The following is a 17,233-nucleotide window of genomic DNA, read 5'->3' as shown; positions in this document are numbered from 1 at the left end:
GGAGAAATTGCACATAAAATTTTCTCTGCATGTGGCAGTCAGGATGCAACTTAGGCTGTAAAATCCAGGATATAAGGAATGTGATTTTTCTTACAACTCATTTCTGTAACTATTTTGAGCCTCATTATGCTTAAGATGGAAAGGATGAGGCTCAGGCTCACATAGAAAATTTGGTACAACCGGGTCAGAACCCAGTCGTCCTGGCTTCCTATACAGTGTCCTGGCCCCCTTCCCTGCGCAGTCAGTCTCACACTTGGAAGGATGCTGCAGGTGCCATCTCTGAGCCAGTGGAGCCCCTTCTCCAGCCTCCCTGATCGTCTGGGCCGTGCTTCCCCACTCCACTGGCTGAGTGCCCACTGCCTGGAAGAATTCTAAGCAACACTTTCCTCCTACTGAGTCGTAATCTGCCTCCCTATGTCCTGTATCACCTGCCCTAACTCTGTCTTCTGGCACTACACTTAAATGTACACTCTTTTTTCTTTAATTTATAAACATTTACTATAAATTTTACTTCTATAAATTCTATTTAGTTATTTTTCATATCTGCCTTTTTAAATAGTGTCTTTTTTCTTATGTTTTTGAATTCTTTTGTATGACTTTAATTCTTTTCAAAATACTTTTTTTTGTTTTAATCTCATCTGAAGTTCTTAGGGGAAGTGGGGTCTAATCCTGCTATTGCTGGTGTCTGCTGACTCTCACTTATAGTGGATGGTTTCCTTGTGTGGTTTGTAATTTGGGGCTAAGCGTTCACCTTCAGTGGACCTTTATCTGTGGACAGCTTGTGTAGCCCAGTTGAGGGCAAGTACCTCCAAAACAGGTTACGTTTGCTTTGCTGGTCACCTCAGCTCCTTACCTGAGATCACTATGTTAATTCTTAGTTTGGGGTTCCTAGTTCAAGTGGATAGAATACATTTTTTTAAAGCCCGCATGAGACTAGATCCTATTTATTGGCGTCATAATATTAACTTGATTATAGTTTGTTTCCACCCACTAGGATGTCAGCTCCAGCCTTTGTCTCTCTGATTTTGGACTCTACTCCTCTATCTGCCTACAGCAGAATTTTAAACACAGTAGGCACTCAGAAAGTATTTGTTGAAAGAGAGAATTAAAGGATGCCCACTTCACAGTGTGTTGTGAAGAATAAATGGGGTGTCAGTTAGAACTGTGTTTGCCCAATTAAAAATTGGGTTTCTTGTCTCATATAACAGGCAGATGATGTTGGGGGTTCTGTGACTGAGTGATTTCAATGACTCTGCAATTTTCTTGGCCTTCGTCTTAGGGTTGCAAGATGGTTACTGTAGCTCCAGGCATCACATCCACATTCAAGGCAGAAGGAAGTAGAAGAAAGTAAGAGTAAAGGGGGAACATCCCTGACATTTTTCCTTATCGTGTAGGTAACATTTTCCTAGAAGTCTAACAGCAAATTTCTGCTTTGGTCTCATTTGCTAGAAATGGGGCGCATGGGCATCCAGAAGGAAGAGGACTTGGAAAGTGAGCATTTCCCTTATCTATAGACTCTATAGATAGGTGAGGGAGGGAGGGAGAGGACTGGGGACACAGGTGTGCCATCTGCCCCAGATGAGCTTTTATCTGTGTGTGTGTGTGTGTATAACAAAGCATTGAGAGCAGAACAAGCCCTCAGAAAGCGGACACCTATTTCCATAATAATTATAATTTTATCATTTAAAGCTTTATAGTCTCTGTGATCCTGTTGGCATCAGATTTGGATTCTGGAGCCCACAGGCACTGAGGCACCCATACCCCAGTGATCTCCCTCCCCCCGCCCCTTGTTCTATTCAGAGTACTGAAGCCCTTTAAAAAAAAAACACACACACTACATTTTCCAATGTCAGCTACTTCCTGCTCTCATTAACTCCATCCTCAGTGGCTTAGCCAGACTCTGCTCCTGGCCTGAAGCAGAGAGCAGACTGTCCAAATCAAAGGTCCCTCAGGCCCGTCACCAGGTCAGCATCAAGGTCTCTCCCAAGGACGCTGAGATGAAAACAGCAGAAGAGCCAACCTCAAGTCTTGGGCAGACCCTGGAGTGGCTGAGAAAGGAGCTGGTAAGTCTTTACATTTCTTTTTACCTGGTGCTTTCACACCATATATTCCAAGGCTCCCTGGTTCCCCACTCCCAGGTGCCCCCTAGGCTGGGGCAGAGCTTCAGGCTGGGGTACAGGCCCTGCAGGCACCCCTCTGGGACCAGCCACACAGTGCACAATCACCACCTCAGGTGCTGGGATAAGTAGGTCGTGGCCTACATAGGAGGCTCTGGGTGCGGTACTTGCCTGACTGGTTTTAGAATTACACTGAGTCCTGGTATGTGCCCAGCTCTGCAGCTGTGTGACCTCTAGCAAGTGGCTTTACCTCTTTGAACTTCAGTCTCCTTATTGTAAAATGGGGATAACCATAGTACCAGCACCACAAGGGTTATTGTAAGAATTTGGTGAGGAGATGGTGTAATTCACTTAGTGCCTGCGTTGGCTGTTACAGTCCTGACCCAGCTGGATATGGAGTACATCAGCTGTCTTAGCCTGGGTCTTCTAGAAAGCAGAGGCTTGCAAGGATTGGGGTATTAACTGTTTATTTGGAGGTACAAGCCCAGAGGGGTGAGAGTGAGGGAAATAGGGAGTGGAGGCAAAGGCCGATGCTATTTGAGGAGATGCCTTGCGTTACCAAGCTGGCTGCCACTTAGAAGGAGGCCCAGAGGCCCTCTCAGCAGCCGGTTTACCTGGCTGCGGGATTCTCTGCAGGGGTTGAAGGAGGATCTGCACCCTGGGGGAGAGAAGAAGAGGAAGTTTATCTGCCCAGCTCACTCCTGTCTCCCATTTCCTGTCTGTAAGGCTCCACCCCATGGGGCACTAACTCACCTGAACTTGTGAGCTGTGTCACTTGGCCCCTCAGTGGCCGCTCAGGAAGCCAGGCCTTATGTCTCTCCTTGTGATGTTTTCTCCAAGTCCAAAAACAGAAGGGAGCCCCAAAGTATGTGGGGACACCAGCCCAGAGAGAGAAGGAGGTGGTCTGGGGAACCACAGAAGGCACCCAAAGTTTGTATTCCAATAACGCCAGCTTCTTCTTCTGGGGAGGGACAGAGAGGATTGTCCAAAAATGACCTGTCTGGGTTGCCAGGCAACGGACGAGCAGGGAACCAACCCTGTCCTCACCTTGGTGGGAGGGGCTGACACAGGAGGGCTTCTCATGGGCCCAGGGGACTGCAGCAGCAGGAACTGCAGCCACCTACAGTCCTCAGGGATCTAGAGGCTGGGTGTCAGTCCCACCCCGTGCTCCCCCTAAACACTAGGCATACGCTGAGACTGCTTAGTACCTGAACCCAAAGTGCCAGTTTCCACTTGATAAAGTACCTCTCTTCTCTCCTACCCATGAGGAGGGAGAACAGGTAGGGGTGGGGGGAAGCCTACCCAGGGCACAGCCTCCCGGGGCCAAATGTCCTCTGCCTCCACATATGACAAGAGATGAGCCTTGAGTCTCCACTTGCTGGTCCCTGACTTGCAAATTTCTCAGTCAAGTGTGTTTTTATCCTCCATCACAGGGAATTTACATGACATCACAAGGGCTCCCCTGTGGAGCCCAGCCAAGAAGCCCCGCTTGACCATCAGTGAAGTATGTCAGTCACTTTATGCAGCAGAAGGAACAAGTCAGTAACACCAGCAGCTACCACTGATGAGCACTGATGAAAGTCTGGTGCTCTCCCTCCTTTCCTGGGATTATATAAGCCCCCAAAGTCCTGGTGGGATCTAAAACAGGGAGATAGCCTTGAAAGGCAAGTAATTTGCTTTCTAGTTTGCAAATGAAGAAACTGAGGCTTCGGTGGACATGGCTTCTATGAGGCTGTGGGCTTGTCTCCAATGAGACAATGATAGGAGCAGGCTTTCTGGGGGAACATCCAGCACTCTGGCCGCCCCCTCACAGACTCCTTCTTTCTCCTAGGCTGAGATGCAGGTCCAAGACCAGAGACTTCTGCTCACGCTGAAGCATCTTCACAGTGTCCTGCAGGAGCTGCGTGCGGAGAGTGCCCACTGGGAGGATGCCAGATCCAGTGGCGGAGCCTCCCCCATCAGACCTCGGGCGGGCTCTGAAGGCAGAGGCCACCAGCCCTTTTCCTCCAGGGGCCTGGCCCAGCTCCTCCAAGGGGCAGACAGCAGACGAAGCTCCCTCCCTTAACAGGCCAGAGATGACCCTGACTTTAAACCCTCCCCCCACTAGTCTAAACGTTGATTGTGATGAGAGAGAGCACTGGAATGGGAGTCAGGAAGGCTGGTCTCTGGGTTCACCCCTGCCCTCATTCACTGTGTGTCCCTGGACCTGTCACTCAGCTTCTCTGTGTCACTCTTTCCTCTCCTGTCACTTCTCAGGGTTTTTGCACAAATGAAGTATCAGATGTGAACACATTTGGAAAGCGCAAACATGTTACATGGCTTCTGGCAAGCACCACGGTGGTAATCCTATTCTTAGGAATTTCCCACAAGGTGATTGTTAAAACAAAGAAAGAGCTCAATATGCCCGGATGTTTATCTAGTGTTGCCATGGCAAAAATACAGAACCCCGTGCAGTGACTTGATGGTTGTTTTCTGTCTTCCCGGCAGGCCTTCTTATTCCCCTTTATCTGAAAGAAACAGGCCCTACAACCAGCCTGTCCATAAGGATGGGCATGTAACCAGGCCTGGCCAATTACAATTCATGGTCATCCTAACAACATGATTGGCCCAATGAGTGGGCATGTGGCTCAACAGAGCCAATCACAGCCCTTCTCTGGGATTGCCCTCTTGATTCTTGTTCTACTGCGGTCGCAAACCTGGGGCTGCCAGTGGCCATGACTCCTGTCAGGTGAGGGAGACCTGCTGGCAGTAGGAAAGAAAGAGGCTAATCTTCAAAGAGAAGCAGAGAGAGGACCACACAAGAGATGGGCAGAGAGGAAGGGTGCTGGCTCTTTTTAGTCCCTGGTTTCAGACCCTAATTCTGTTGAGTTACTCCTGCTGTCTTGCCAGAGCAGAAGCCAGTAGATTCTACCACCACCACCCACAAAGGCACACACCAGTTTGTTTTTGCTTAAGCTGATTTGAATAAGGTTTCCCTTATTTGCAACCAAAATAGTCCGGATGGTCAAAGAAGCAAAGAAGAGAAATCATGAAAAAAAATGGCATTTCTGACAACCGAGTTTGGCAGGCAGGCAACAAGGTGTATGTTGTGGCAGAACCCTCAATTCTTTGGGGTGCAGGAGTCATAACTTTGAAAAATTATATCTGCCTATAAGAAAGATATAAATGGAACAGGTGAAAATAAAGTCCTGGTGTTAACATGGTCCGATTATCGTCAGGCCTTTTTATTTTTGAAAATCTTCTTGCATGTTGCTAGGATATTGCTTTTAATGGCCTTGAAAAAGTAAATCCATTGCATACAGAGGCAAAGGGTGGGAGGGTTGCATTATATGTACTGTGGTTATGGTCAGACTAATCTGGGGTTTCTATATAATATTTGATAATACAAAAAAATAGTTCTCCATCAATGGCTGAATGGATAAACAAAATGTGATATATACATGAAATGGAATATCATTCAGCCTTGAAAAGGAAGTTAATCCCGGCACATGCCACAAGATGGATGGACTTTGAAGACATTGTGCTAAGTGGAGTAAGCCAGTCACAAAAGGACAAGTATGATTCCACTCATACGAGATACTTAGAGGAGTCAAATTCATGGAGACAGAAAGTAGTCCTGGTTGTCAGGAGTTTGGGGGCAGGGGGTTGGGGGGTCATGTAAGGGGTGCAGAGTTTCAGTGTTGCAAGATGGTAAAAGTTCTGTGGATGGATGGTGGTGACAGTAGTATAACAACGTGAATGTACTTGATGCACTATGTACTTTAAAATGGTTAAAATGGTAATATTTATCATATGTTATATTTTACCACAATAAAAAATAAATACTTTAAAATTTTAAATTACCTGCTCTGTGATGCTGGGGCTGGAGCTCCACAAACCCTATTTCTGCATTACTAGCTGCTCCAGGTTAGACTTTGCCAATAAGCAGGGTGGGGCTAGAGGGACACCACAGGGCTGGAGGAGAGAGAAAAGACTTGCTTCTTCATCTTTGTTCTTTGTAGCTTCCTGTGGCCTTCCTACTCTCATGAACATCACCCAGCAATGCTCCTTCACCTCAAAGCAGCAATTCCTCCCTGTGGCACCAGCCAGAACACCCTTCTCAAGGCTGTAGGTGCCAGCCCTGGGGGGCCCTTCCCCCAACCTCAGAGACACCAGCTCCAGATGGCCAGCATCCCCTCCCCCGAAGTCTCAGTTCCTGTCCTCCCTGGCTCCTCTCTGCTCTCTGAGACTTGAGCCCAGCTGAGCAGAGCTCCCTTCTCAGATGCCTGAAGTGGAGCTCTGCAAGGCTGAAAGCTTTAATAATTTCAGTCTCCTCTCTTTGCTCCCTCAGCCCTGGGAGTGGTAGATGCTTCCTGCAAGTGCTACCTTCATTCTAAGAGTTCTTTTTATAACCTTTCGGTCATCCAGTTAACAACTTTATACCTAGTTAGCAATTCTTTATATTAAATTCTCTCTGTTAAAATAATCAGTTTTTGGCTATAATTACCAATGCTGCTGTGATCACTTTTGTTCACGTGCCCCGGTGCACAAGCCCAGTGCCCCTAGGATATACAGGTTTTCTCCCACTAACTGAAAGTAAAGCATTCCTATGGAACCTTTCACAAGCCCAAATTGGGTACAGTGAAGAAGCAATTACCTTAGGACACATCTTGCTAAAAGAGGCCCAAAATAAATTGAGATAAAGCACAGATGCTCATAGACACAGGTCAAAGCCAGGTCAAAGCTATGGTGGCTTGGTGCAGAAATGCTGAGTGCCGTTCCTGGGGAAGTAGCTTGGGGGTGCCACTCCCCCGCAGGGTGCTTGCTGCCTCTGTAACGGCTCACCCCAGATCAAACGCTGAACACCATTTTCACTTTTCACCTGTTTTTGTAAAAGTGAAAATCATCTTTGGCTTTCTTTCAGTTCATGAAAATAGGTACTAATGTAGCTCTTTCATGAAAGCAAAGTGGCATAAAGTGAGCTTTCGAAAAACAACGGATACCTGTAGAGCAAAGAGTTGAACTGGAAGTATGTGTGTGAATACTCAAGTTTACAAGAAGCGTGTTTTCCAAAGTGGGGTATTCACTTAAACTCCCACAAGCCGTGTCCAAGAGTTCCTGTTGCTCAACATTCTCGCCAACACTTGGTATTATCAGTCTTCTTAATTTTTGCCAATATAATGAGTGCAAAATGGTATTACACTGTGATCTTAACTTGCATATTCCTACGAATGTGGTGGTTAACCTGAGTTTTAATTCCACCTCCACCATTTACTTACTTTTTGATCTTAGATGAATTACTCAACCTCTCTGAGCCTCATCTGTAAAAGAAGGGATAATAATATCTACCTCATAGGATTATTATTTATATTGTATAGGAGAATGCATATAACTCACTTTACACAGCACTGAGCATTGTAAAGGCTAATAAACGACAGCTTGTTATTATTGCTGTGTAATCACAAATATAATGATTTCTGAAACTATGACTATTACAAGTAGACAAGCTTGCTAGCAACCATCATTAGGAGAGATATCTGCCTGGCCATGCAAAGTAACAATGACATTGGTTTTCCATGCCCAGTGCCAACAACCAGCACCCTCTGCCTCGCCCAGCTTCCCACAGCTGGGCCCCCAGACCAAAAACATCTGCCAATCCCCCCTCTACCAATCTGCAAAGATAACCTGACCCTCTGCTTGGGTATGTGTTGTTCTCCAGACCCCACCTCTGGAACCAATGTTCAGTTCCTGATCCCAGGTCAGAACAAGCTCAGTCTGAGCCCAGATGCTGGGGGACAAGGGGGTTGGAGTGGCAATGACATCCTCAGTGTCGGTTCCTCGAGGGCTGGGTTATAGATCATGTTCGTCCACGAGGGCAAGTGAGCACTAGAGGGAGCCTGTGGATCATGGTCACAAAGGAAAATCTGGGGTTTTCTCTGCTGAGGCAGCAAAAACAGGACTGTACACCCAAGCCTCCCATCCAAGGGTGAGGAGAGAAGGGGACACAGGTGGGGAAAGGACTGATGGGGGTCAGAAGCTAAAAAATTAGGAGCAGAAGAAGAACAGTTCAAGATGTGATACCTATTGTCAGGGCCGGCAGTTCAGGACTCACCCTGTGACTAACCAGAAAGGATCAGAGGCTCACTTTTACCTGGGGCCAGCGTCCAGCCCTGGGCCAGGCTTGATGCCTTACAGTGCCCAAGTGTTCTGGCAGGTGTGTAACAAAATGCTCCCAAACTTAAAACAAAAACAGTCACTTTATTATTGCAACAACCATTCATCATTGCAGTAAGATCACACTTCCCACGGTTCTGGGGATTGACTGGGTTCAGCTGGGTGGTTCTTGCTTTTGGTCTCTCAAGTGGCTGCAGTCAGATGGTGTCCAGCTTGATTCATCTCAAAGGCTTATTCACATGTCTGGCAGTGGACGCTGGCTGTTACCTGGGACCTTGGCTGATGCTGTCACCTGAAACACCTACCCATGACTCCTCCCTGTGGCCTGGGCTACCTCATAGCATAGTGGCTGGTGCCAAGAACAAGCATCTGAAGAGAGCCAAGAGGAAGCTGTATAGCCTTTATGACTCAGTCTTGAGGTCACACAGTGTCACATCCATTGCATCTTATGCAGCAGAAGCCAGGCACCAAGGCCAGCTCACATTCAAGGGGAAGAGAATTAGACCACCTCTTGATGGGAGGAGCATCAAAGAACTTGCAGACATGTTTTAAAGCCACCACACCATGTAAGACTGGATGGGTTTCCAGTGTGGCACATCAGCTGCAAGGAATAGGCACCGACACTTTGTAACCTCAGGCAGAATGAAAAGACAGAATCTCATCAAAATCCACGGGCAGGAACTCCAGGAGGTGAAGGGTAGGTCTGGATCTACAAGAGTTCACTCCATCACTCCAGCATTACTGTGTTTCAATGTGCTACTGAGAGGTGGGCTCAGCTCTGCTGCTGTGACAAACGAACTCAAGACCTCAACACGACCAAGGTCCATTCCTGGCTCACACTACATGTCCTATGGCTCTATTATGGGGGGGGGGGGGCTCCTGCTCGGGGACCCAGCCACCATCTGTGCTGTCACCAGATGCTACAGCAGGAAAGATACATAAGGAGAGTCACACACTGTCTCTTCCACACTTTAGCCAGGCAGTGAAATGTGTCCCTTCTGCCCACAGCCCATTGGCTAGAGTTAGTCACGTGGTCTGTCCCAGCGTGGGGGCTGGGAAATGTGAGGAGTGGATGGAGAGTCTGGTGAACACCCCCATGTCAGACACATCCTCCATTCTCTCTCAACAGACCGGCTTCCTCAGCGTGTCAGAGTGGGTCCTCATCAGTCTCCACCACTGTGCGCACTAAGAGTGCGGACCCCCAGGTCCACCCATGCCTGCTGAACCAGAGCCTCTGAATTGGGGTCGGGGGATTGAGTTTCCACAGCCCCCACTCCCCCAAGGGAAGTCTGAGAACCGGGGCTGGGGGCTGTTCTGCCATCTGTCCTAGCTCCTAGCTTCAGTTTCCTTTAACTATGTCTGGGCTTTACTTTGTCTTCTTTCTGCATATTTTCATTGTCCACTCCCACTGCTAAAGATAGCACTCTCCTGTTATTTCTCTCTGTCAAAGTCTAGAGAGAGGTCTAAAAACAACAAATGCTGGAGAGGGTGTGGAGGAAAGGGAACCCTCTTGCACTGTTGGTGGGAATGTAAATTGATACAGCCACTATGGAGAACAGTATGGAGGTTCCTTACAAAACTAAAAATAGAATTACCATATGATCCAGCAATCCCACTACTGGGCATATACCCAGAGAAAACCATAATTCAAAAAGACACATGAACCCCAAATTTCACTGCAGCACTATTTACAATAGCCAGGTCATGGAAGCAACCTAAATGTCCATTGACAGATGAATGGATAAGGAAGATGTGGTACGTAAATACAATGGAATATTACTCAGCCATAAAAAGGAATGAAAATGGGTCATTTGTAGAGATGTGGATGAATCTATAGACTCATACAGAGTGAAGTAAGTTAGAAAGAGAAAAACAAATATCATATATATGTGGAACCTAGATATATGTTCCATATATATATATATATATATATGGAACACATATATGTGGAACCTAGAAAAATGGTACAGATGAACTGGTTTGCAGGGCAGAAATAGAGACACAGATGTAGAGAACAAGTGTATGGACACCAAGGGGGGTAAGCGGCGGGGTGGTGGTTGTGGTGGTGTGATGAATTGGGCAATTGGGATTGACATGTAAACACTGATGTGTATAAAATTGATGACTAATAAGAACCTGCTGTATAAAAAAATAAATAAAATAAAATTCAAAAAAAAAGTTTAGAGAGAGGGAATCTGATGGATCAGTTCAGTCTTTGACATCTGAACATATCATAGGTGGTTGGTATAAGGTAGGTTTGTTTTCTCCTCCCCTCCTCTTCTTCTACCTCTTCTCCTTCATCATCATCGTCAATACACAGGTAATACAATGCAATGATTAAGAGTGAGGGCCTTGACACCAGGCTGTCTGGGTTTGAATCCCAGGTCTGCTACTTATTAGCTCTGTGACGTTAAGCAAATAATATAACTTTCCTTGCCTCTCTTTGCTCCTCCATAAAGCAGGGATACAACAGAAATTACCTCATACAGCTATTGAGCAAATGCAGTGAGTCAACATGGTCCTGGCACATCAATCTTAGCTATTATAATTAATAATAACAGCTACCATTTTAAAGCTCAGGATAGTGTAGTGGCTGTAAGTACAGCCTGTAGCCTCACTGCCAGTCTTTGAATCCCAGCTCTACCATTTACTCATTGTGTGGGCTTGGGCAAGTCATTAAACTCTCTGTGCCTCAGTTTCACCATCTATAGAATGGGAATAATAATGTACCTACCTCCTGAGGATGATGTGAAGAGCAATGAGTTAATACATGCAAAACGTGATTGGAACCAAGATGGTGGAGTAGAAGGACGTGTTCTTGCTCCCTCTTGCAAGAGCACCAGGATCACAACTAGATGCTGGACAATCATCAACAGGAAGACACTGGAACTCACCAAAAAAGATACCCCACGTCCAAGGACAAAGGAGAAACCACAGTGAGACAGTAGGAGGGGCACAACCACAGTAAAATCAAGTCCCATAACTGCTGGGTTGGTGACTCACAGACTGGAGAACACTTATACCACAGAAGTCCACCCACTGGAATGAAGGTTCTGAGCCCCACGTCAGGCTTCCCAACCTGGGGGTCTGGCAACAGGAGGATGAATTCCTAGAGAATCAGACTTTGAAGCCTAGTGGGAATTGATTGCAGGACTTCGACAGGACTGGGGGAAACAGACACTCCACACTTGGAGGGCACACACAAAGTGGTGTGCACATTGGGACCCAGGGGAGAATGAACCACACCTACCTGCTAGTGTTGGAGGGTCTCCTGCAGAGGAGGGGGGTGGCTGTCGCCCACCGTGGGGACAAGGACACTGGCAGCAGAACTTCTGGGAAGTACTCCTTGGCGTGAGCCCTCCAGGAGTCGCCATTAGCTCCACCAAAGAGCCCAGGTAGGCTCCAGTGTCGGGTTGCCTCAGGCCAAACAACCAAACAAACAACCTGGGTGGGGAACCCAGCCCCACCAATCAGCAGTCAAGCGGATTAAAGTTTTACTGAGCTCCGCCCACCAGAGCAACAGTCAGCTCTACCCACCACCAGTCCCTCCCATCAGGAAACTTGCATAAGCCTCTTAGATAGCCTCATCCACCAGAGGGCAGACAGCAGAAGCAAGAAGAACTACAATCCTGCAGCCTGTGGAAAAAAAACCACATTCACAGAAAGATAAACAAGATGAAAAGGCAGAGGGAGGGACAGATGAAGGAACAAGATACCAGATGAAGGAACAAGATAAACCCCCAGAAAAACAACTAAATGAAATGGAGATAGGCAACCTTCCAGAAAAAGAATTCAGAATAATGATAGTGAAGATGATCCAGGACCTCGGAAAAAGAATGGAGGCAAAGATCGGGAAGATGCAAGAAATGTTTAACAAAGATCTAGAAGAATTAAAGAACAAACAAACAGAGATGAACAATACAATAACTAAATGAAAACTACACTGGAAGGAATCAATAGCAGAATAACTGAGGCAGAAGAATGGATAAGTGACCCAAAAGACAGAATGGTGGAATTCACTGCTGCAGAACAAAATAAAGAAAAAAGAATGTAAAGAAATGAAGACAGCCTAAGAGACCTCTGGGACAACATTAAATGCAACAACATTCGCATTATAGGGTCCCAGAAGGAGAAAAGAGAGAGAGAAAGGACCAGGGAAAATGTTTGAAGAGATTATAGTCGAAAACTTCCCTAACATGGGAAAGGAAATAGCCACCCAAGTCCAAGAAGTGCAGAGAGTCCCATACAGGATAAACCCAAGGAGAAACACACTGAGACACATAGTAATCAAACTAGCAAAATTGAAGACAAAGAAAAATTATTAAAAGCAGCAAGGGAAAAATGACAAATAACATACAAGGGAACTCCCATAAGGTTAACAGCTGATTTCTCAGCAGAAACTGTACAAGCCAAAAGGGAGTGGCATGATATACTTAAAGTGATGAAAGGGAAGAACCTACAACCAAAATTACTCTACCTGGCAAGGATCTCATTCAGATTTGATGGAGAAATCAAAAGCTTTACAGACAAGCAAAAGCTAAGAGAATTCAGCACCACCAAACCAGCTCTACAACAAATGCTAAAGGAACTTCTCTAAGTGGGAAACACAAGAGAAGAAAGGACTTACAAAAATAAACCCAAAAAAATTAAGAAAATGGTCATAGGAACACACATATCAATAATTACCCTAAAAGCGAATGGATTAAATGCTCCAAACAAAAGACACAGGCTTGCTGAATGATAACAAAAACAAGACCCATATATATGCTGTCTATAAGAGACCCACTTCAGACCTAGGGACACATTCACACTGAAAGTGAGGGGATGGAAAAAGATATTCCATGCAAATGGAAATTAAAAGAAAGCTGGAGTAGCAATACTCATATCAGATAAAATAGACTATAAAATAAAGAATGTTACAAGAGACAAGGAAGGACACTACATAATGAACAGGGGATCAATCGAAGAAGAAGATATAACAATTATAAATATATACACACCCAACAAAAGAGCACCTCAATACATAAGGCAACTGCTAACAACTATAAAAGAGGAAATTGACAGTAACACAATAATAGTGGGGGGCTTTAACACCTCACTTACACCAATGGACAGATCATCCAAAATGAAAATAAATAAGGAAACAAAAGCTTTAAATGACACAATAGACCAGATAGATTTAATTGATATTTATAGGACATTCCAACCAAAAGCAGCAGATTACACTTCTCAAGTGCGCCCGGAACATTCTTCAGGGTAGATTACATCTTGCGTCACAAATCAAGCTTCAGTAAATTTAAAGAATTGAAATCATATCAAGCATCTTTTCTGACCACAACGCTATGAGATTAGAAATGAATTACAGGGAAAAAAATGTAAAAAACACAAACACATGGAGGCTAAACACTACATTACTAAATAACCAAGAGATCACTGAAGAAATCAAAGAGGAAATCAAAAAATATCTAGAGACAAATGACAATGAAAATATGACAATCCAAAACCTATGGGATGCAGCAAAAGCAGTTCTAAGAGGGAAGTTTATAGCTATACAAGCCTATCTCAAGAAACAAGAAAAATCTCAAATAAACAATCTAACCTTACACCTAAAGGAACTAGAGAAAGAAGAATAAACAAAACCCAAAGTTAGCAGAAGGAAAGAAATCATAAAGATCAGAGCAGAAATAAATGAAATAGAAAATAAGGAAACAATAACAAAGATCAATAAAACTAAAAGCTGGTTCTTTGAGAAGATAAACAATATTGATAAACCATTAGCCAGATTCATCAAGAAAAAGAGGGAGAGTACTTAAATCAATAAAATTAGAAATGAAAAAGGAGAAGTTACAACAGACACTGCAGAAATACAAAGCATCCTAAGAGATTACTACAAGCAACTGTATGCCAATAAAATGGACAACCTGGAAGAAATGGACAAATTCTTAGAAAAGTATAACCTCCCAAGACTGAGCCAGGAAGAAATAGATAATATGAACAGACGAATCACAAGTAATGAAATTGAAACTGTGATTAAAAATCTTCCAACAAACAAAAGTCCAGGACCAGATGGCTTCACAGGTGAATTCTATCAAACATTTAGAGAAGAACTAACAGCCATCATTCTCAAACTCTTCCAAAAATTTGTGGAGGAAGGAACACTCCCAAACTCATTCTATGAGGCCACCATCACCCTGATACCAAAACCAGACTAAGATACTACCAAAAAAGAAAATTACAGACCAATATCACTGATGAATATAGATGCAAAAATCCTCAACAAAATACTAGGACACAGAATCCAACAGCACATTAAAAGGATCATACACCATGATCAAGTGGGATTTATCCCAGGGATGCAAGGATTCTTCAATACATGCAAATCAATCAATGTGATACACCATATTAACAAATTGAAGGAGCAAAACCATATGATCATCTCAATAGATGCAGAAAAACCTTTTGACAAAATTCAACACCCTTTTATGATAAAAACTCTCCAGAAAGTGGGCATAGAGGGAACCTACCTCAACATAATGAAGCTCATATATGACAAACCCACAGCAAACATCATCCTCAATGGTGAAAACCTGAAAGCATTTCCTCTAAAATCAGGAACAAGACAAGTATGTCCACTCTTGCCACTATTATTCAATATAGTTTTGGAAGTCCTAGCCACAGCAATCATAGAAGAAAAAGAAATAAAAAGAATACAAATTGGAAAAGAAGAACTAAAACAGTCACTGTTTGCAGATACCATGATACTATACGTAGAGAATCCTAAAGATGCCACCAGAAAACTACTAGAGCTAATCAATGAATTTGGTAAAGTTGCAGTATACAAAATTAATGCACAGAAATCTCTTGCATTCCTATACACTAATGATAAAAAATCTGAAAGATAAATTAGGGAAACACTCCCATTTACCATTGCAACAAAAAAAATAAAATTCCTAGGAATAAACCTACCTAGGGAGACAAAAGACCTGTATGCAGAAAACTATAAGACACTGATGAAAGGAATTAAAGATGATACCAACAGATGGAGAGATATACCATGTTGTTGGATTGGAAGAATCAGTACTGTGAAAATGACCATACTACCCAAAGCAATCTACAGATTCAATGCAATCCCTACCAAATTACCAATGGCATTTTTTACAGAACTATAAAAAAAAAATCTTAAAATTTGTATGGAGACACAAAAGACCCCGAGTAGCCAAAGCAGTCTTGAGGGAAAAAAACGGAGCTGGAGGAATCAGACTCCCTGACTTCAGACTATACTAAAAAGCTACAGTAATCGAGACAATATGGTACTGGCACCAAAACAGAAACATAGATCAATGGAACAAGATAGCAAGCCCAGAGATAAACCCATGCATCTATGGTCAACTAATCTATGACAAAGGAGGCAAGGATATACAATGGAGAAAAGACAGTCTCTTCAATAAATGGTGCTGAGAAAACTGGACAGCTACATGTAAAAGAATGAAATTAGAACACTCCCTAACACCATACACAAAAATAAACTCACAGTGGATTAAAGACCTAAACGTTAGACCAGACACTATAAAACTCTTAGAGGAAAACATAGGAAGAACACTCTTTGACATAAATCACAGCAAGATCTTTTTTGATCCACCTCCTAGAGTAATGGAAATAAAAACAAAAATAAACAAATGGGACCTAATGAAACTTAAAAGCTTTTACACAGCAAAGGAAACCATAAACAACACGAAAAGCCAACCCTCAGAATGGGAGAAAATATTTGCAAACGAATCAACGGACAAAGGATTACTCTCCAAAATATATAAACAGCTCATGCATCTCAATATTAAAAAAACAAACAACCCAATCCAAAAACGGGCAGAAGACCTAAATAGACATTTCTCCAAAGAAATCATACAGATGGCCAAGAAGCACATGAAGAGCTGCTCAACATCACTAATTATTAGAGAAATGCAAATCAAAACTACAATGAAGTATCAGCTCACACCAGTTAGAATGGGCATCATCAGAAAATCTACAAACAATAAATGCTGGAGAGGGTGTGGAGGAAAGGGAACCCTCCTGCACTGTTGGTGGGAATGTAAATTGATACAGCCACTATGGAGAACAGTATGGAGGTTCCTTAAAAAACTAAAAAAAGAACTACCATATGACCCAGCAATGCCCTCTGGGCATATATCCAGAGAAAACCATAATTCAAAAAGACACATGCACTCCAATGTTCATTGCAGCACTATTTACAATAGCCAGGTCATGGAAGCAACCTAAATGCCCATTGACAGACCAATGGATAAAGAAGATGTGGTACATATATACAATGGAATATTACTCAGCCATAAAAAGGAACGAAATTGGGTCATTTGTTGAGACGTGGATGGATCTAGAGACTGTCATACAGAGTGAAGTGAGAAAGAGAAAAACAAATATCGTATATTAACACATATATGTGGAACCTAGAAAAATGGTACAGATGAACTGGCTTGTGGAGCAGAAATTGAGACACAGATGTAGAGAACAAACATATGGACACCAAGCAGGGAAAGCCGTGGGGGGTTGTTGGTGGTGGTGTGATGAATTGGGAGATTGGAATTGACATGTATATACTGATGTGTATAAAATTGATGACTAATAAGAACCTGCTGTATAAAAAATATATATATGTATATATATTATTCAAGTCATCCAAATATGGAATGACCCAGTTGATTGTATGACTGATTTGACCAATAACAGAGTGATGTGAGTAAAAAATATATATATATTTTATATATATATATTGCTTACACCAAAAAAAAAAACATACACTGTACATTTGCTCTAACCATTAAAGAAAAGTGTGCATTGTCCAGAAGTAAACAACGTCTGTTTTGAAGAGAGAGATAAATACCTCCCTTCCTGGAACATCAATGCTAATACTCCTTTGATGGTAAGACTCTCTTCACAGGTGCCAAGGCCAG

At 43.6% G+C, this 17,233-nt stretch overlaps 1 protein-coding gene across 1 annotated transcript; it reads left to right on the top strand.

Moving 5' to 3' along the window:
* Nucleotides 1-1,997: 1,997 nt before the first annotated feature.
* Nucleotides 1,998-4,182, top strand: LOC309972752 (uncharacterized protein C20orf202; the record flags this gene model as incomplete). The annotated part of the gene is made up of 2 exons (XM_082856584.1): nt 1,998-2,063; nt 3,949-4,182. 2 exons carry the CDS (start codon nt 1,998-2,000, stop codon nt 4,180-4,182), a joined length of 300 nt encoding a protein of 99 aa, XP_082712710.1.
* Nucleotides 4,183-17,233: the final 13,051 nt, after the last annotated feature.

This window comes from Leucopleurus acutus (genome assembly GCF_964270905.1).
Source record: "Leucopleurus acutus genome assembly, chromosome: 16".
Lineage (NCBI taxonomy): Eukaryota > Metazoa > Chordata > Mammalia > Artiodactyla > Delphinidae > Leucopleurus > Leucopleurus acutus.
This window is presented reverse-complemented; position numbering and strand designations above follow the sequence as displayed.